The sequence below is a fragment of the Phaenicophaeus curvirostris genome, chromosome 1, assembly GCF_032191515.1.
Source record: "Phaenicophaeus curvirostris isolate KB17595 chromosome 1, BPBGC_Pcur_1.0, whole genome shotgun sequence".
NCBI classification, from domain to species: domain Eukaryota; kingdom Metazoa; phylum Chordata; class Aves; order Cuculiformes; family Cuculidae; genus Phaenicophaeus; species Phaenicophaeus curvirostris.
Window position 1 is genome coordinate 157,238,843 of NC_091392.1, and position 21,925 is coordinate 157,260,767.

General features: G+C 41.3%; 1 protein-coding gene across 10 annotated transcripts in view; it reads left to right on the plus strand.

The window, feature by feature from the left end:
- The window catches only part of MBNL2 (muscleblind like splicing regulator 2), a 112,694-nt gene that overhangs the window by 64,614 nt on the left and 26,155 nt on the right, over positions 1 to 21,925 (plus strand). For 9 of the 10 annotated variants that reach the window (XM_069879016.1, XM_069879024.1, XM_069879062.1 and 6 more), the window contains 3 exons: positions 13,104 to 13,268; positions 16,270 to 16,470; positions 17,627 to 17,890. In XM_069879016.1, the coding sequence (XP_069735117.1) occupies positions 13,104 to 13,268; positions 16,270 to 16,470; positions 17,627 to 17,890 (630 nt within the window). The remainder of the gene's footprint in view (positions 1 to 13,103; positions 13,269 to 16,269; positions 16,471 to 17,626; positions 17,891 to 21,925) is intronic. The other variant, XM_069879070.1, reaches the window with a different exon arrangement.

Here is a 21,925-nt window from a genome sequence, read left to right on the forward strand (position 1 = left end):
TCAGGTGCTGGTGCCAGAAGCAGCAAAGAGGTGTTGCTGAAGGTGGGGACAGGCAGAGGAAGAAGAGAGCTGAGACGAGTTGGGAGTCGCTCAGGTGAACTTGAGTGGGAGCTGAGAGTTGAGGAAAGCATACGGGAGATGTGCTATCCAGGTAATGTTAGTTTGCACTCTCTTACAGTTCGGTATTTTCCTCTGCCCCAGTGGATGCACATCACAGACAGCTTTCTGGAGAGGGGATGGCATGTAACTCCATCCAAAGGCTGCTGGTGCAGCAAGCAAGGTGGGCAGTGGCAGAGTTGGCAGGAGGTGGCCTCCTGGTCACGCGTTCACTGCTCCTTTGTTGACCAACGGGCAAGTCCCTGAAACTGTCATCTCCACCGCTACCCTTACATGGTTGAACTCCCAAAATCCAAGGCCAGCAGGAGTCTAGTGGAGCACCTGCATGTGCCATGCGGATGCAGTGGTTAAGTGGGAGGAGAGCAGAGATCTGCAGCCAAAAAAAGGCAGGCACTTCCCAACCCTTTAACCATATTTGGACGCAGTTTGTTTTGTGTAGAGTGGGAGCATGCTGTCTGGTCTCACAAGACGACCGAGAAATCCATTAATGATGGAGCCATTCCTTTTATGATCTTATAGAACCAGCCCTATGGACAGACCCAAAAGGAAGTGAATATCTTGCATTCAGGCCTGGAGATAGATGGACATACATTAGAGTGCTGCTACCTACTGATTGTCAGCACTAAAAGAAATACAATGACTGCCTATTCACTGTCTGGGGAAGGAGACTGTGTGAAATAGTAGATGCAGTCATTTAATTGAGGTTGGGATCACCCCATCTGCTCATGACACTGATGAAGACAGGTACCATGGACATCGGAATACACTGGTGATTTTGTTGCAGTATAATAGATGGTAGGGAGTCTGGTGTGTGCGTTCCCCTGAAAGTCACGAGTACATGGCTTGGAAAAACTAGAGGAAGTATTTTAATTTGAGATTAACCTATAATTTTATTTAGTTGGTGCTGAGTCTGTCTCAAGGAAGAGAATAATTATATCTCCTTCAACCCAATATTGAGAAGGTATAAGCACTCTCAAAACCACAATCGCATATTCTAGTTCTTAGATTAATATAGCACTCAAGGAAAGTAATAAGACATCCTAATGTGTCTTATCTTTTCTCATAACTGTGATTTAGCTACCTAATTCTGTAAGCTACCATTTGAGTTAAATGTAATTGCATTATACTTCTTGCTATTTTTGCTAGATCTGGAAGCTTCTTAATACGGGATGGAGGGGAACAGATAACCTTTCAGTAAAAAGAGAGGAGGTTTGGGACGTTATTACGGTGCCAGGGCTTCATTCTTTCCTCTTGCCTGAATTTCTGGACCTCTTGCCACTCTCCTCTCCTGTTTTTTTTTAAGCTGGTCTAGTAGATTCTCTGGGTATTTCTAACTGGTAACTCTCATGTCCTGCTGCTTCAGGGCAGGAGTCTCACTGCTCCTCCAGCTAGTAGTGCTGTTTTCCCATTCCCTGAAGAGGGAAATTTGAGGTCTGTCAGATTGCAGGAAAAGATAGAAACTGAAATATATCACTGATGTTAAGAAACCAGTTCCCAGAAGAGGAGGAGCATGGACTGGATGTAGAAAAAGGGTAGGAAAGATGCCTGCTGACCTTTTGCTTTTCCAGTAGGTCACACTTGGTTGCTGTCTGTAGGTGATCCCATAGTGATGCAGAGTCCTTTCATCTCTACAACACTGCTGCTTCTCATGCGGTTATAGATAGCACGGGGGGTTTTCTGTGTCATTCTTCTTTGGAAATGCAAATATATTTTAATTTTTAGGTTTTTCTTCTTTAATTTGTGCTTTTTAATGCAGTTCAATACGTGGAGTTTCTAAAACACCGAGAAGTTTCTGTGTGTTTTCCGCAACTTCCCAGTGAATTGAGAGCTGGTGTCAGACTCCATCCATCCCTGGCTCATCCCAGGAGTGAAGCAGATGATTTATTAATAACGCAGCTGCAGTTCCAGCACTGCTGCTGAGGGCGGATAAACACTCCTCCTCTGCAGAGGGACAAGACAGTGTACTTTTCACCTCTGCAATTACATAAGGTGTCCTTGGCCGTTTGTGTGTTTAACTCAGCCCTTGCTTTTTTCCTTATGTGGGTAAAGCAGTTGGTCAAGGAAGCGTGAAAACCCCCAACAGGGAAGTGGCCCAGCAAGCCCCAGCTGGATTCGGAGATCTGGTGCATTGTTTGGCATATATATGGGTGCAGGGTGCCCTGGCTCGGGGTGAAATTGTCCCTGCAAGAAGCAACAGAGGGACTCACTGATGGCAGATTAGATCACCCTCCCAGCAGTTCTTGGCTGCTGGGCATCCAGCTCGAGAGCTGGGGGCTGTGACACAGTGGTGGCCAAGGTGATCACTTGTTTCTGGTACATTAGGTCAGCCCTTCTCCTCAGCACACCGGTGGGATCCCTTGGGATGCAATAGACTTGCTACACCATGTGGATGAACTTTCCCGTATGGTGGGACTCTTCCAAATAATGGGCCTTTTCCAAATCTCTTTTCATCCACTGCAGCTCTCAAATGAAGCACCCTCTCGAGGCTTCCTTAGGCAGATGACTCACTGTAGGAGGCTAACATGGTTGGTTTTATAGCTCTCTCCTCCCATTTACTTCTGATCTGGTCAGCCAGGCTCTTCACTGCCAAGGCACGACTTATGCTCCTTTTTGATGCTGTGTAACTGATTTTGTGGCTTTTTCTGATGTACATTAAGATTCCTACTGTGTTGTTGAGGGAACTGCTATCAGCGTACTGGCCCATTGCCTTGTCCTTGCTGGGCTGCTCACCACTTGGGCTTATGGGCATCTCAGCAGCAAAGACTTTTCCTCACAATTTGCTCTTTTCTAAGCTGGTTACAGTGGATGAGATATGGTATTTATGTTGGAGAGTGTAGTCAGTATGCTAAGATGTGGTGGCTTTCCTTCACAGGCCATCAGGAGAGAAATAAGTTGTCTCAGGGTTTGACTAGCAGTTCTGCAGTTATTTTTGCCTACCTCTTCACTGAAAAGTCAAGTTTCCAAACCAAGGGAGGTTAATCCCAGTCCTGTTTATATGTCTGCTTGAAGGCTTTTATGGGAATTGCAAAAGATGTGAGAAAAGAGATATATCAGGAAATCACGCCATGCCGTGCCCATCTTCTTGCTTGGTCTTCTGCTGTTCTTCTGCTACACCACTGTTGCCTTTTCTCTTGCCAGCTGACCTGCAGTCAAACAGCTTACCTTCCTTTACTGGTATTACTTCTGGAATGGCTGTATTTGTCTACTTTTGAGATGCTGAGAAAAGTTGAAGAAGATTGCATCTTTCCAAGCTCTTATCTTATTTTATAGTTCAGTCAAGTTAAACTTAATGATGGAGTATGTTGTTTACCATAAAAAATCCATGTCACTTTGAGTTACTGAGTGGTCCCACCTGCATTTTTCATGGCTCTCTTCTGTCTTCCAGAAAAACACTCAATCCTTGTGATGAGTGGGTGTGCTAAAGCTGCCCAGCCATCAGCTACCTGTGTGTAATGCTGTATTATGAAATACCGTAAAGGGTTTTGGCATTTTTTTTCTGTGATGCAGGAAAGTGTGAATACGTTGATTTCCCCAGACAGGCAGAGTTGAGGGCTTAAATTACCGCTCTGCTACTACAACCCATTTTGAGTCACATGGCAGGCTGCATCTAGTCCTTCCATGGAAATCACAGAATAGCATCATTAAGGTTGGAAAAGACCTCTGAGATCACAAAGTCCACCACCACCATGCCTACTGAAGCATGTCCCGAAGTGTCACATCAACAGGTTTTTTGGACACCTCCAAGGATGGAGACTCCACCACTTCCCTGGGCAGCCTCTTTCAGTGTTTCACCACTTGTCCAGTAAATAAATTTTTCCTAATATCCAATCTAAACCTCCCCTGGTGCAGCTTGAGGCCATTTGAGGAGCTGTATATTTGTTAAAGCCCTGCACAAGGCATCTTCACATCCTGTGAGACTCATGTCATAGAAATCAGACATGTGAGGGATTTTAGCTAAATGAGGTCATTGCTTCCCTTTGCTTTCTTTATGTTTGTTCCATAGGAGTCTTCACCTATACTATGCATTGCCTGCCTCTCACTCCATGAAAGTTGCCTATGAGCAACTGAGTGCCCTGAGTGAAGACTTTTTTAAAGTATTGGCCACATTTGCTTGTGACATACAGATTCATGCTGGCAGCCAAACATGAAGCTAAGAAAAATAACTGGTTTAGATTTTGAATGACAGGGAGGGGGAAAAACTGGAAACAAAAAGGAGCTACGTAAGTGGAGAAGAAATAATTTTTGTTTCCCTATTATTCTCAAATTATTTTCAAGGCAATAAACACAGAAATAAAATAAATTGATATTAGTTTAAATTGCTGTTTCTTTATCTGAGTTTTCTTTGTCTTATTTGTTAGAGCAATCTTGAGGATGTTTGTCAAACAACTTACAATTTCGTAAGTGTCTGGGGTTTTTTTTTTGTGTCTGCAATATCTGCTTCAGTTCTTTCTCTTCTGAGCAATTTAATATTGAGTACACTTCCCTTGATATTGCAAGGCAAATTATTAAACCATTCTCTACAACCATCCTTCTCAACATTTGTTTGAAAGAGCATCTTGAGAGACTTGGAGCTCTTTGTGCATTGCAAATGTGCTCTTCAGTAGAACATTTTGTCTTTTTCCATTTAAATAAATATCTCCTATTAAGTCTTTAGTGTTAAGACTCCTACATCATTTAGACATTCCACCTTTTTGTATGACTTCCATTCTTCTTCAATATTTTTCTATTTTTTTCTGTCGATTACAGGTGGTTCTTGTTCTCTAATTTTATGAATAAAATGATGGTTTTCATTTTACCAGTTTTTATTTTCTTGCAAAGAATTGAAATCATTAGAAGAGCAGCTAATAGGTTTTCTTAGCCTGGTGGAAACTGAATCAAGCTGAAGTCACCTGAGAATTTTTTGCCTGCTTTTCCTTTTCTACTTTAAAGTAAGAAAATTAATTTGCCCTCTACTTTTTTTTGAAACGGAAATGTGTAGGTGCGTATAAATATGTATGCACACTCACTAACTTTGGTGGGTGGACTTGCAAGGTGGCTTTAGAAATGCAGAATTAATTTCTCAGTAAAGTTTCTAAGCTGTTTCTGTTGGTGGCTTTTGTTTGTTTGTTGTGGTTTTTTTCCAGGGAAACAGATCCAATGGCTGACATATTTCAATAACGTAAGAGGTGCTTCTAGATATTTGAAATACAATATTTTTTCTTTAGGTCTTTGAGCTGGTAAGGTGTATAGCAACACGTAAAGTTTGAGGCATTTGGAGTCTCCATCAAAAGCTTAATATTCTGTTCGTAGTACAGTTTTGTCCTTATTTCTGATCTTTCTTTTTCTTAAATAATTCAAGTATGTCTCATTTTCAAGATAAGGCATCTTATTCTGATCTCTCTTTCTATAAAACTAGATAAGATTCTACTTAGGCTAAAGGAATTGTCTTTTCATAAGCATGTATATTTGCAAGTCAACATACTCTAGATGTGAAATTATGTAAAATTCAAAAAACACTTGCAGCTTTTTTGTATACCTTAAGGAATAAATAAGATGCTAAGTTACATTTTAAAAAATCTCTGACTAGTCATTCTTAAGGCTTAACTAAATCCCATAAGTCCTTGCACATATACTTAATTCTACGGGCATTTGTATTCCTACAGATTGCGTGAGATGGTACAAAGTCATAGCAAATGCAAAGGGAATACTTTAAGGGAGGTGAGGTATCTATTCTTTTACTTTCTGAGAGAAGTTGGGAAGCATATAGACCCACACAGGAAAATTGAATTCCCAGATTGTGGTCCTAGATGGAAAATTATTTTTAACTCAGCCCAAACTGAAGCCTAGTGTTTTCCTTAAGTGATGAAAATGCCATTGGTGATTGAGCTCTCATGTCCTAAAATACACACGGAAATGCATAAATGCAAGTCCTGTAGAACACGAGGAATCATCCCTCTCTGCATATGAGTACGCAGTCAGTGTTTTCTTTAGATTTTTTTTTTTTCTTTTTGGTATTTCTGCATTTGAAAAATAACATTTGAACTGGGTGTTTTGGGGTGGTAGAGTTAGCGTGGCTGTCTATGGAGCAGAAGCTTAAGTATCTCAAAATACCCTGCCCTCCTATTGACTGAGTCTATTTTTAGCTCCAGGGAGCCAAGGATTATTGGAACTGAGAAGTTCCTGATTTATGCAGTGGTAAAATTGTTAAATTGATTGGATGAGACCACACATGTTTCCAACCAGAATTTGCTGAAGGGCTGCTGAGGAGGAATCCCAAAGGAGAAGGAACCGCTTTCTGCTTTTGTCGGAAACTCCGCCAGAGGAATATTTACAGCTTAGGTACCTCCACTGCTGCTGACACTGCTGTCTCTGTGGCTATTCTTGCTGTGTCGCCACCACCCCAGACAGTGGCCTGTGCTAGCTTAGGCTCTGCCAAGGTTTGAACAGTATGTAATAGCTTCAGGTATCCAATATCAATATCAAGCAGGTGATGTCTAGCTAACCAGCATGCCCACAGTGGCAGGTGCATCAGTTTGTTAAAAATATGATCTGATCTTCACGCGCGTGTGTGAGTTTGCTGAAGCTGCATGATACAGAAATTTGCAATTTATCTTTTCCACTAGGAGAAGTGGTTGTGGCATCTCATGATTATTTCTCTTTTTTAAAAAAAAACCTGTTGTTTTGGTGTGGCTTTTCTAGCTCCAGCAGATGTTTGAATCTCAGAGTGTCTAGCTAGAAACAAGAAAATCCTTGACAAACCAGTTACTCAGATACTTTCTAAAACTATTCGTGCCTTGGAAGTCATTTACTTCTTTTGGCTTTTTTTTCTATAGGACTGAATATTTAATCCTGAGAGATCTACAATTGCATCTGCATGTGTTAGTTCTAGCTTATTTTCTTAATGAAGCAAGTTTTGCATAATTGCACTACCTTTTTTTTTTTTTTTTGCCAGCATCATCCTTGCACCCCAATAACTTTTGGACACACTGGCCAAGTTCAAGCAAAGTTGCTAGAAGCAGAAATTTCAAAGACATATTGCAAAGCTCTTACCGGTTATGCAAAAATCAGTGTCTGGGTAGAAGAGAGAGGTGCAAATTATTGCCCCATTAAGGAAAAGGCTGAAGCATGCACTGAGCTGCTCCTGAGCATGATCTGCCAGCCACGTGCACATTTCGACTGGCCCTTCAGGACACGCACAGCTTGAGCAAGTTATATTTATCATGTGAGTTGTTTCCTGGTCTAAAGATAGGAGAGGTAGGAGGGTGCTTTGAAGGAGAAGGAAGGAGGGAGGTGGGGTGCAGGAGGAAGCCAAGGGTTTAGGGAGGACAGAGGTGGGTGGGCGAAACTGGAAGCACCCTGGGGAGCAAGATTGGGAACAAGAGCCAGATGTCTGCAAGGAAGTAGGCCTCCTTGTTTCTGCTCTTCGTCAAATAACCTGCCTTTTAAAGGTGATGGGGTGTCCCTTGTCAGATATTGGGCTATTGCTGCAATTACCTTTGGATTTGTATGCTCAGTTTCAAGCTAGACTTTCCTCATTTCAGCTATTTAAGGAAAATATAAGTAATTTGTTTGGCTTGATGATAGTTAACACTGCTGCTTCGATCGGATGGCGGGTAACCATGGCTGCTGCCTTCCCAAAGTATGAGGTAAAGCATAGAGAGAGTCTTAATTTAGCTGGTGTGGTTTTAAAAAAACTAAAATGCATCTCTCATCAGGGTTCAAACCTCAGACAGGCGCACTAACGAAAGACAACATAACAACATTGTCCTGAAGAGCAGCCTTCAAGGATAAGGAGGTTGTCCACTGGTGCAGCCCAGCTCCTCACAGCTGTGCACGGTGGGAGGACACGAGGCAGCCAGCGTAAGCCAAAACCACATGGATTCCAACCAAATAGAAGGAAAACAGTCTTCATCATGAGGACAGCCAAGCAGTAGATCAGATTGCTCAAAGAGCTTGTGCAGCCTTCACCTATGGAGGTTTCCAAGACCTGGCTGGAGCAACCTGGCTGACCTTGCTCTAAGCAGGCAGGACTGGGAACCCCTCAAGGTCCCTTCTAACCTGATTTAGCCTCCCCTTTTGCCAAAAACCCACCACTACCTTGTGTGGCAGAAAAATGTCATACAACAGACTTGGATTGACTTTATAGATTGGGGTTGTTACATTTACTAGCAGGACTTTTCATAGAATCATAGAATCATGGAATAACCAGGTTGGAAGAGACCCACCGGATCATCGAGTCCAACCATTCCTATCAAACACTAAACCATGCCCCTTAGCACCTCATCCACCCGTGCCTTAAACACCTCCAGGGAAGGTGAATCAACCACCTCCCTGGGCAGCCTCTGCCAGTGCCCAATGACCCTTTCTGTAAAGAATTTTTTCCTAATGTCCAGCCTAAACCTCCCCTGGTGGAGCTTGAGGCCATTCCCTCTTGTCCTGTCCCCTGTCACTTGGGAGAAGAGGCCAGCACCCTCCTCTCTACAACCTCCTTTCAGGCAGTTGTAGAGGGCAATGAGGTCTCCCCTCAGCCTCCTCTTCTCCAGGCTAAACAACCCCAGGTCTCTCACCCACTCCTCGTAAGACCTGCTGTCCAGCCCCCTCACCAGCTTTGTTGCTCTTCTCTGGACTCATTCCAGAGCCTCGACATCCTTCTTGTGGTGAGGGGCCCAGAACTGAACACAGGATTCAAGGAGCGGTCTCACCAGTGCCTTTTATGATTATGCCTTTTATGACCAGTGCCTTTTATGATACCTTTTATGATAACCGTGCTAAGAATATGTATTGACCCCTGTCTTAAAAGAAGAATTCAGTACCTGAGTGAAATGGTTGTGAACGCATTAGTTGATTCTTATTGTAACAGACAAAAGCAGCATTGATTTGCTTTTCCTTTAATTAAGACGTCTTATTTTTATGGAAGGTAAAGGTCATTTTAGCACATGAAAACTAACTCATTATTATGCATAAGCCTGGGCCTGGAATTATTATTATTTGTTTTACTGTTATAGCAATAGTAAAATTCTGAAGAAAGCTGTGGATTTATAAAATAGTCAAAACAGAGAAGTGGCGATACAACTTGTAGACAGCGAATGGATTCTTAATTATATAATAAGCAAAGTTATGGGGTGTTACTTCTGCACTTGCCTCATTTTGTTTATTTTAAAATTATAATTCTTAGCACATGCCTGGCTTTTTAATATACTCCCCTCTGTGGGCTGTCTTGTGCCATTGATTGTAGGCAAACTGCCTATTGCTCTTCATAGGGAAATCTATTGATTTTAAACAAAAAGTCAATGTTGTGACACAGCTTGTTAAGGGATGTGGTTTTGTCATTAAGACAGGCAGACAGCAATTCCTGAAACCATTGCCCCAGCAGAAGTGGAGCCTTTCACTGCTATGCCTTGGTGATGAGCACTGGAGTCTTTTTCCTTGCTCCTTGGTGCACGCTTTCCCTCTCCTACTTTTTAACTGTAACAAGGCTTGTGGCACACCCTTGACACAAGCCACAGCATACTCCCAGTCTGGATAATTAGCAATAGAAAAGGAGTTTTTCTGCTAAAACTTTCCATAACCAGCTTGAAAAGTGGCCTTGTGCGTTAGTTATAGAGTACAAAGGCAGAGAAATTGAAGATCAAAGGTAGGTCCCATCCTTGCAGCATGAAGGGAGTAACAGAGTGCTGCAAATGTAATCTGACATCTATTCATTGTTACTATCCATTGCAGATAAGGAGGCAGATCAGTGGAAGTCATTTTTTGTCGGGTAGACTCACATGGGAAGTGCACGACAGCTTATGATGTGCTTGTTGATAACCTTCGCAGCATGGGTGACAGGAGTTTCTAGAGACCACCAATCACTGCACCCTGAGTTTCAGGACTCTGACTCATATGTGGGAGCAGTTTCAAAGTTGCATAAAGCAAGTTTTTTTACTGCGAGGGTGATGAGGCACTGGAACAGGTTGCCCAGAGAAGTAGTGGAAGCCGCATCGGTGGAGGTGTTCAAGGCCAGCTTGGGTGGGGCTTTGAGCAACCTGACGTAGTGGAAGGTGTCCCTGCCTGTGGCAAGGGAGTTGGAAGTGGATGATCTTTAAGGTCCCTTCCAACCCAAACCATTCTACAATTCTATAATTTTTTTCCCTGCAACTGGCTTCATCCTGCTGACAGAGTTGGTGCCACCGTGATGTGCTGGGATGAATGAATGTTTTTGGAGCAGCCACTGAACTCCTGTGGTTTTAAGAGCTGTAGTTTTTTTTGCAAGAATCTAAAATGGACTCTGCCTGTAGATGTTGACCCAACCAACATGTTGAATACCTCTGCATGTTTTGTACAGTTGCCTGTTCTGCTATTTGGTTGGTATGTGCTGACATCTCAGGTGGACTTCATAGCTGACTTTTTAGTAAACAAAAACCCTCAGGGTTCCATTTGACTGAGATGATGCTACAAGTTTGAATTTTTATTCATGCAATGATCAGTAGCTGGGAATCAGCTCAGTTCCTCTCTGAAACTAATCTCATCAGGAGTTCACAGGGACATGGAGCATTTATTAAAAAAGGAATGAAAAGTTGCTTGTAGACATTTTCCCACAATCCAAAAGGTCCAAAAGTGAAAGCCGGTCTCAGAATTTATTTAATTTTGGTAGCAAGAGCTGGATTAATCTGCTCCCTATTTTCAGTGCTCATTCCAATGCGGTTTATTTTGGGTCATTTAATTTCAACAAGGCTTGATCTGTTTACAGCGCTTTCTATAGTAGCGTGACGGCCACACAGTTCTTTTATAATACATTCATTGCTAACCAGGAGCTCAAAAATCTAGTAAATGAGGCACAGACATGAATAACTTTAGAGAGGACAGTACATTTTTGTATGGTTGGATTATTTTGGAAAGCTTTCTGAAATAACCAATCTTCTGTGCACTGTGGCTTGCTTTGCAGAGCTTGAAGTAATGGTATATGGAAGCCGTGTGCTTTCAGAGGTGAGAGTAGAGGGCTTGCTGAAGACAGTCTTCAGGTTTAAGGTACTTCAAAAGCCACCGTGGTTGAGAGTTGCCCTCAATCCTTGTTTGAGGAGCACTTTTATTTCCATTAGGTAGATATTTCCATCAGGTAGAGTAGTTTTATTTGATTTTGCTGTTTTTATTTTCAGATTTGCTGTATGAACCATTCATATAATAAATAGATTAAGATTAACTAGATCTCGGGTAAAAATTTCCTAATCAGTTGTCCTCATCAGCCAACACAAAAATGTACGGTAATTGGCTGCGTTGAGCGTGCTCCAATTTTAAATTATGAAGGCAATGATGGCCTTGTTCCCCCTAAATGGAAGAGCCAGCCTTTTTCTATGCCTATCAGATCATGACTATTTCTGGTTCTGCTCGTGCCAACTGACAAAGTAATGTTCCTTTTGTGTACTCCGTTTAACCAGACAGCACTAGTGACTCGCTCAACAGAATTCAGCAGGAAGGCATGATGTCCTGAAAATGGCTGCATCTACACTAGCAAGTTAAGAAGGCTTCAAGAAGTGTTCCTGAGTGCCAAAACCAATTTCTTAAATGTGTAGCTTTCTTGAACTCTTCTGGCTTCTGCCTTTTAGCATACTCCTGAGTAGTGGCCAAGCACTGTTCTGGATAGTTCAACAGTGTGGAAATAGATGTTTGCATTCCCATCGGCCTTGGTGCAGGAGAACCTTCCTGAACATGTTTATCTGACTCTTGAGCAGGTAGTTATTGAATCCTTATAGTAGATAAGGGGCAGAATCAGCAGTGTTTTGGTGTCTGAGTAAAAAAGCATAATGTTAGTAAAATTATTTGGGGACTTTTGAAAAAATACTGAAGGTTTTGTAGCAATGTGTTTGCGTGCGTATGCTTACGGAGTTAGCATACACGTGTACTGTGTGATGTTCTTGCATAGGGATCTTAATATTTTCTTAGCTATAGGAGGGTATTCCTGCTTGACTACAAGTTGTAAGCCATTATACCAGTGAATGGAAAGTTTTAAAAGCCTCAGTTTGGAAACGTACCTTCCACATATTGAGTGTGTCAACTGCAGTTTGACTAATGCTCTGGATCCTTTGGTGACAGCTCTTAAAAATTCATGGCTGTTTGTGAGCTGGGTCATCGAGGAGCTTCTGATTGCAGCAGGTCCAGCCCTGCAGCTGCACAACCTGCTGGTGCACCCAACGACTGCCCTATCCGAGGGAAAGCTTATCAGCATGTACCGCTTGTAGAGGTGTTTTCCATGTCCATCTCTTCCAACTCAAGACACCTCAGAGATGACTGCCCACCCATATTTTTATTCTTGTCTCGTAACTGTCTAAAAATTCCTTCTTTCCAATGCATAGGGAGCTCTCCTCTTGCTGTGTACCTTCAGATTTAGCTCTGTGCACCGCTTCTAAATTTAGGTTGCGAAAGTACCAGCTTGACTTCTGTTCTTTTATACTTGAATGGAAATAGTTCAAAGTTTTGCTGATGTAATAAAAACAGGAGGCCAGAAGGCAGTGAACTGGAATAAGGGTGAGTGTATGAGAGAACACAAGCAGAGACTGGCTGCTCTAGATCCTTACTGCCATGAACAGGCAATTATTTTTTAATATAATGTACTTTAAAGCTATGTTTCTCTTAAAGAAGGGTTAGATTTGTTATTCATAATATAGGGTCATTTATAAAAAACATTTATGTTATACTAACACTAGATACTTTGGGCAGCATGAGAGGCAGTTTAGGCAATCCAGATAATACTCTGAGTATGAATTGTATAGCAGTGATCTGTACTTAACAATGAGAATGCTGTTTCAGAGCGTTTCTCTTTGTTGCTGTGGTTAATAACCTTAATGATCATTCAGAGGTGGTGAGCTGAGGCAGAGCTCAAGGCCATCAGCTCCTCCCAGCCTGCTACACAGTTCCCAGGAAACACCCTATATTTCTTTAGTTCTTGCTTAGTTTGTGGTGTAATATTTTGCTTGGAGGCATTAAACCATCATCAAAAGCAGCAGACCAATTAGTGTGACTTCTTTTTCCAGGGTCGTTGTACAAGGGAGAACTGCAAGTACCTTCATCCACCAACGCATTTAAAAACTCAACTGGAAATCAATGGCAGGAACAACTTAATCCAACAAAAAACTGCAGCAGCAATGCTTGCCCAGCAAATGCAGTTCATGTTTCCAGGGACACCACTACAGCCAGTGGTAAGTATATTTCTCTGGTGGTGTCAATGGTAAGTAAAGTTGAAGCTGAAAACTATATTGACCTGCACAAGTTCTTTAAGCTAGTATCAACAAAAATAGCCCCAGTCTGTTGACTTAAGGGATTGCCTTGGTGCTGGAGATATTTGTGTTTGTATTTCCATTTGAAGATATAATGGAGTGTTACTGTAGCTTTGGTATATTTTTTAATCCCAGAATAATTTGCAATTTTTTCCCCTCTCCGTTTTTTTCCCTTCATTGAGTTCACGTTAGGTTTAGTCTAGATTCACAAGGTTTTTACCTATAATCTTGGAGGTAAAAAATCATATAATACTAATAATTTGCTAGTAAGGTATTTGAGTAGGAATACAAGTTTCTCAGAAGTCCATGGGTTTCAATTGCTTAAAATAGTCTTTAATCATGGTACCAGTAGCAAAGGTTGATGTCGTTCTGGGTAGCATTTTCTTACTCTCTTGAAATCTGAAGTGTCCCAGAATAAGACAGGGAATCACTAGTGCAGTTTTTATCTTAAGGTAATACCTATGGTGCCTGGGACACTTCAAATCCTGAAGGTGACATAAAACTAGAGTTTTGCATGCATGCGCAGCTTCTTTGGATATACATTAAAATGATCTGTTGCTCTTGACTGCCTCTATAGTTGAGCTTCTCATTGTACCAGGCTTCCAGAGCATGGTTAGGCAAGTAATCTGAATTAAACTTCTCACACGTGGCTGCTAATAATCTTCTCTCAATCTGCACGCCTATTGTAAGGCATCCCACTGGAGTGGGAATTCTTTCTCTAACTTGAGGCATCTGGAGTGTTGGCGTCAACTTCTGCATTGGGCTTCCAAGGTCCATTTATAGTTTACCAAAGTCATAGGCACTTCTAATTACTGTTTGCTTGGCTGGTCTCAGATGTCTGCATTTGGTTTAGGTGATTTGGTTTTTTAAGTGCCTTTGTCTTTGCACGGGCTATCACAAGAGCCAAGTGTAAGCATCTCAGAAGAAGACATCTGTATTTGGTCACAGGAAGCTCACCCCAGATGCCATATTCAAATGTGTTTTTACACTTGAAACATCTGCTGTAAGGTGTGAGGCATGAACAAAAATTGGATTTCAAGAGTCCCTGAATTTCTTTTACACATTCATCAAAATGTATCATGGTATGTTGACATAATGTGTTTTGATATTTCCTGGGGGTTTTACTGCTTGAGTTTTCACCAGAAAAAAAATTGTTGATGAAGTAATAGATTCCACTTCTTAGCGTTATGAGAAAAATTGAAATGGCAGTTATACTTCTTTCTACTCACCCATTTCATCATTTGAACTTTACAGTTTCATTGACGCAATGCCTTCTGTACTGATTGCTGTGGCAAAAGTGCTGGGGTTTATTTCTCTGTCTTGCATAAATTGCCAGATTAAGATGACTCAGCCTTGATCAAATGGATAAAAAGTGAAAGAAAATTCCATAGAAGTCATTTGACATGTGGATTTATTCTTAAAATTATAGCTGATACAAAACTGCTATTTATATTTTACATAACACACGTTCTCAACATAGTTGAACCATTGTTTCGTATAAATATTCATAATTATGCTCTAAAGAATTTAGCTCACATTTGACATATAAACTGGGCTGTTTGATATCAAGCAGTTTTGATCTCGGGTAAAACCAGAACATTATTCACTTTTAACTCTCTAGGGCAAGTAGATGACATTTCTGTACCTCTGGGTGTCTTGGCTAGTCTGCTGCTCAAAACATCTTCGTGGTAAAAGTCATATTCATTTATAATTTGCTAATGGGTTGTACAGACACAAAACAAGAAACCCAAAACAAAATAGAAATAAACTTTCTAGCTCGTATGCTTTCTCTTGAATATTTTCTACGTACTGTGCGTGGCTGGCTTCCCTTCTCCAACAGAGACCACGCAGGCCACTTTGATCAGAAAGACATTCCTCCTTCATTAAATGTTTTAAAGTCTTCCCTTAGTGTCCTGCTGTTGTGTGGTTCATTTCTAGCTGCTACCTTATTTGGGAACACAGTTTCTGACAAAGCTAATCTGCCATTCATCCTGTTTTTCTCCATGGGTTTTTCCTCACTTACTATTACAGCTTCACTCTCTGGGGTAAACATCAGCACTTTCCAGGTCTGACCGTGGTCAGACCATGGTGATGTTCTGCCTATACCCCCATGGAGCTGATGGTAACAAACCCACCACTCTGCCTTCCTAGGGTTGCTTTTTAGCATCACACAAATGGTCTTTCTTCTGGTCATGACTTCACTGACTCACTGTAGGAAGGCATGAAACAGATTTTTAGACCTGTATCATTCCTTCCAATCAAATTGTTTTTCGAAGATGAACTCTAGCTAAGCCTGAATAATCTCTTTCTAAATATTGTGTCCAGCTGAGATTATAATATTTATTCTGCTTGCCGCTGGTGACAGCTGAGCACACAAACATTTGCAAAGGTGAGGTTTTTCGATGTGTGAGCCATAGTGATATATAATTGCAGAAGGCAAAAACCAGCATGCAAACAGATGGAAGTTACATGCCAAAGAGCTCATTATATATACTTTTAGTAGAAATATGGCTTTAATATAGTTAAATAACACTTCACCTATGAAATCTGGTACTATGAAAAATAGCCTGTTTCCCCAGGGAAAACAGGTATTGAAAAAAAGCAATAAAGTCTATGTTATTTCTACTTTTACATGTGAAAATAAGCCTGCAATGTAAGCTGCACCTCCATAGAGATTCAGGTTCAAAGTATGACTTCCTTTGCATCAGCAGCCTCTTTTCCAGTAATAGAGCTACAAAGATGGTTCTTCATATGCCGCTGGAATATGTTACATCTTTAAAAGAAGAAAGTGTTTTGCCAGCTGTTTAAATTTTTTTCCTTAAGAAAACAAAACAGCACCAGAAAGAACACACAAAAGACAACTAATAAGCTCTTGATTAAGGGGTTGGTTTTTTTCATATTGGTCTGTGTTTTCCTTTTGCAGCCCACATTTCCAGTGGGTCCCACAATAGGAACGAACACGGCTATTAGCTTTGCTCCTTACCTAACGCCAGTAACACCGGGAGTTGGCTTAGTCCCCACTGAGATCTTACCCACGCCACCTGTCATTGTTCCTGGAAGTCCACCGGTTTCAGTCCCCGGTTCAACTGCTACCCAGAAACTCCTCAGGACTGATAAACTGGAGGTACTGTAGACACTGCCGTGACTGTAAATACAATCCTCTGTTAGGCTGTGTGAAAGATGCTGGAGGGAAAAAAACTATTGTTTTAGAAACTGTGCGTAAATTTAGTTGCTGCAAATACAGACCTTGTTACCAGGCAGGATTTCTGCGCTACACTTGCAGCCAATGTAATTAAACACTGTTATTTTTAAAGTAGTGTGTTTGCTTAAATTTAATACACAGGCATCAACTTGAATTTTCATCTTTTATAAAGCTGATCTCCAAAATACCTCAAGCACACATGCCTGTAAGGGTATACCTTCTTGAAATATCTAACAAGCACATTTGTATTGCAATATTAGTTCTGTCCCAGTTTTTATGTATTGATATTAGGGGAATTTTATAGCCTTATATAGTGATGTTAGAGGACTGGTATAACCCTTCAGCCTCGAGCTACAAATGGAGACACTGAATGTTGCCTCCAGGTATGTGCAGATCCTTTCTGGTGTTGATGGATCTCCACATGGCTGGGCTCAGCGGAATCTGTGATCCAAGTACACAAGAAGGTCAAATGGCTTTTGCAAAAATGATTGTCCTTTCCCAAAAGCCTAAACACCAGTGTTTAGAGCATGTTTCTTCTTAGGAAAATCGGTGTGTTTATTCTGCGCATTTTTGAAAATTGTTTTTAGGAGGCTTTCCATTTGGTTTGTAAACTCCATAAAAAATACAGTGCATCTGGTGCGTATCTTCCCTGAGCCTCAGCAAGAGGAACTCCTTCCCTACCAGTGGAGCTGCAAGAATATAAAATATAGTCAGGAAAGAATTGAATGTTTTGTGGTTCCCAGATAGTGTTGCAGAGACAGTTACTTCACTTAAGTGTCCTACCCGGGTGTTTTCTGTACTGGAAAAAGGAAAAGCATTTGTGAATGCTTCTGTTGCATGTCAAGTTCATGTAGCTGCTGTACTGCAGAGCTGCCTGAGGAGCCAAGCACCTAAGGCTACAGTAGATGCATTTCCCTCTCACAGAAGATGATGAAGGGTTTATTAAACTGAATTTGGTGAAAATCTTGAACTAACCAGGGAAACCGGGCAGGTCTGTCTTTTGGGGGTGTGGGGCTCTCCCTGCTCTTTCGCGTTGCGCCAAGCTTTTCCCCTGCAACGCGTGTTGTTTCGCACATAGGTGTGCAGGGAGTTCCAGCGGGGAAACTGTGCGCGTGGAGAGACTGATTGCCGCTTTGCGCATCCAGCAGACAGCACAATGATTGACACAAACGACAACACCGTAACCGTGTGTATGGATTACATAAAAGGTCGTTGCATGAGGGAGAAATGCAAGTATTTTCACCCTCCTGCACATTTGCAGGCCAAAATCAAAGCGGCGCAACACCAAGCCAACCAGGCTGCGGTGGCAGCCCAGGCAGCTGCGGCAGCTGCGACTGTGATGGTAAGTGCTGGCATATATGGCTGCCTTTTTTTTTGACAGAAGCTCTTTGATGCCTATTTTGCTTCTATTTAATGCTGTTTGCTTATACTTTATTTTATCTTTTGCCTCTTTTTTTTTTTTGTAAATTATAAGAAGCTATAAAATTATTACTGTTGCTTTATGGGAGGAAGCACTTTTTTTTCTTTATACCCTTGTTTTAGTGCTATATTTCTATCCAAGACAGTGAAGCAAATAACGCTCTATACCACTTCTGTTCTCTGCCTTGATTATATGTTAAATTCGCCCCTAGCATTTCTAACCAGAAGTAAAGCTGATAAACTTCAATGTCCCTGGCAAACAGGGGCACATACACTGTTTTAGCTCTTTGATTCCATGTATACATGTGGAAATTTGGAAGAAAAGGAAGAAAAGCAAAGACAGAGCTTTTGCCTTGGAGATCAGTATTAGAAAAAAAAATCTGAATTAGGATTCAACTTGCCTCACCTTATCCCACTGTTTTGGGCAAGAAATTTGAATCTCTTTCTATGATGCATTTTTTCTGTTAGAAAAACAATGCTTAGAAGTGGTAAATTAAAATGGGAATCATTAAGAAAAAGCATAGTAACTGTAGTCAGAAAAAAAAGAGGTTGAGGGCTTTCTATTTTCAAATATTTTAAGGTCTTGCTGAAAACTACTCAGAAGAGTCAGCCTATCTATCTACCAGTATTGGATATCTCATGTGGTTGCTACCAGGGAAGTTGATAAATTTAGATATAGTGGTATTGATAAAGTTAAATAAATTGAGCATGCAGGATCTGACTTGGGAAGCAAAATTGCTGGCGACAAATCAAAGAACCATTGTCCTCATTGCTGGCATTGGACGAATAATTAAGCAGATGTGGTTTGTGGACTTGTGGGCACTGCATACAATGGTTACAGACAATGCAGTTATTCTCTGGGTAAAAAGCCTACCAGAAACACAATACTGTACAGTATATAACTACCCCAAACTATTGTATTTAGCAAATTAGCGAAGACCAGACTTTTTGTGAGGCAAAGGGTAAGTTATGCAAGAAAGTAAACTTCCAAACAGAATAATGTTTCTTAAATTTTAATATTCTTTCTCTTATGGCATCCCCAGTCACTGTTTTCAAACTGGGTGATTTTTAGTTAAACTTCCCTATGCTTGCAGAAATTGAATACCATCTAGAAATTAAAGCAAATTAGATTGTTTTTTTAAATTCTAATTAGCATCTATAGTATAATATTTATTGTCCATTTAGAGAATGTACTATTTCTAGGCAATATTCTAAAGAAGAAAGGACAGGATTGAGGGGATTAATTTATTTTTGCGTTTCAGCAATGGCTGGATATATATCCTGTGGTTTTTAAATAAATTGTAATTGGAATTGCATTAGCCACAAAGCAAGGTGAAGGATCTTTGGAAACAGAATTGAAAGGTTAGCATTCTAATATCACGGGAGAAGAGGGCAGGGACCTATAATTCAGGGTAACTATTTGAAGTAAATTATGTACAAAATATTTTAATAGCATATTTAGACTACCAAACAGAACAGATGCTTTACCAGCCAACTACTTTTTGTTTAATAACTATTTGAAACAATCAGATGAAGTGAATGAGAAGTCACTGGAATGGCAATGACAGCAAAGTAGTGGTAGAAAAACACATGCCTGCAAGGCCACCAAAGGATGACCAAGAATGCTCAGTTGGGCCTTGAGAGCAAAAGTAAGGCAGAAATATAAACACTTCCTTGTAGAATTGACTTGCAGGTTACACCCGGATTGAAATAGTGTCCAAGAGGTTTGTCTTCCTGGGAAAGCTGGCTCCATTGCTCTGGTCCAGAGGGTGCTCATATGGGTGAGCATTGTGAATATCGGCAAAATCTGTACGACCATCAAAGGTCAATGAATGTCTTGGGACCTAGCAGGAAATGCCCGGTCTATATTTCTGTATATTTCTCTCAGCCGCTCCTTGTAAGACTTGTTCTCCTGACGCTTCACCAGCCTTGTTGCCCTTCTTTGCATGCACCTCAGCACCTCAATATCTTTCTTGTAGTGAGGGGCCCAAAACTGAACACAGTATTCAAGGTGTGGCCTCAGCAGCACTGAGTACAGGGCGCAATCACTTCCATAGTCCTGCTGACCACACTATTTCTGGTACAAACCAGGATGTTATTGGCCTTCTTGGCCACCTGGGCACTCTGCTGGCTCATATTGGCTGTTGACCAATACCCCCAGGTCCTTTTCCGCCATCAACTTTCCAGCTATTTGTTCCCAAGCCTGTAGAGTTGCATGGGGTTGTTGTGACCCAGGTGCAGGACTCGACACTTAGCTTTATTGAACCCCATACAGTTGACCTCGGCCCATTAATCCAGCCTGTATATCAAACGCTCCCCCTAATTTTATACCACTAGTAACTGGCCTCCAGCTGAACTTTGTCTTCTGATCACAACCCTTTGAGCCTGGCATTTGAGCCAATTTTCAGTCCACCACACTGTTTCACATTTAGCCTATACTAAATATGTTCGTCTCTGAGGATAAAATTGGAATCAACATTGAAAACATTTCTGAAGTCAAGAGAAACAACATCCATTTCTCTCCTCTCACTCACCAAGCCAGTCTCATCGTAGAGTGCTGTCAGGTTCATTAAGCACAATCTCCCCTTCATAAGCTTACGCTGATTACTCCCCACCACCTTCTTTGCTTTCGTGTGTTTGGAGGTGGTTTTCAGGAGGATTTGCTCTATCAGTTTCCTAGGGACTGAGATGAGGCTACCAATCTGCCGTTCCTCAGACCATCCTTCTTGCCCTTTTTGAAGACAGTAGCATCATTTACTTTCTTGAAGTCTTTGAGAAATTCCCCCAGTCACAGTGACCTTTCAGAGATAATTAAGGATGGTTTTACAGTGACATTGACAAGCTCCGTCAGCACCCTTTGGTGCATCCTATCAGGTCCTGTGGGTTTATGTATATCCAGTTTGTTTAAATGTCCTTAGACTGATCTACCACTTCCAGGCTTAAACCTTCACTTCAGACTTTCCCCCTGGTCCCTCTGTGACCTGAAAGCCAGTCTTACTGGTAAACACTGAGGTGAAGATATTCGGTACCTCAGCCTTTTTAATTTCCTAGGTCTCTTCCCCTTTTCAGCAGTGGGTCCACGTTTTCCCTAGTCTTCCTTTTGTTGCTGTAGAAGCTCTTGCTGCCGTTCACATCCCTTACTAGCTTCACCTCCAGGTTAGCTTTGGCTCTCCTAACCTATCCCTGCACGCTCAGGCTGTGTTCCTATTCATCCTGGCCATCCATCCCTGCTTCCACCTCTTCTGTACTTCCCTTCCTGTGTTTGAGTTTAGTCAGGAGCAGCTTGTACATCCATACAGGCCTCCACTGCATGGATCTTGCTTGTATTCCAGGGCGCATTATAGCGTACCAATGTGATATGTGGCAAATACTATGCCTCAGTATGTTTGATCATTTATATTATTATTCTTATTTCATTTCCAGTCTATACCTATTGATATTTTTAGTTGTTAATTATGTAGGAGATCGAATGTTGAGTAGGAGATTACCTGATGGAACAGAAAAAGGAGAAGAAGGTTTTACTAACAGGAAAAAATGAAAGAAAAAAATTAAGGTGGGAAGAGAAAAATGGACAGTCGGTCTGAAAGTCTGAGAAGAGAGGAAGGCTACGTGGAAATGTGATGAGTTGGTCTAGAAATAGATCGAGTTAAAGCCTTCAGGCTGAGAAAACTGTGAGACTGAACTTGCTGTGAAACATGTGAGGAAAAACAGCAAAGATCTTCAAAGTAGGCAGGTGAGGTTAAGAAGAGCATGGAGAATAAATGGAGAAGGACAATCATAACACAATAAGTTAACAAGTGAGACCAGAGATGATCTGCATTTGGATAACAAAGATAATTAACTGAAACGCTTTACTCTTCATGGTGTCAATTTGAATTTGTGGTCTTCATCATGCTATAATACTGAGTTCAGTCGTAATGCTTCACCTCCATATAGACTTCTATCTGTGGTGGATGCA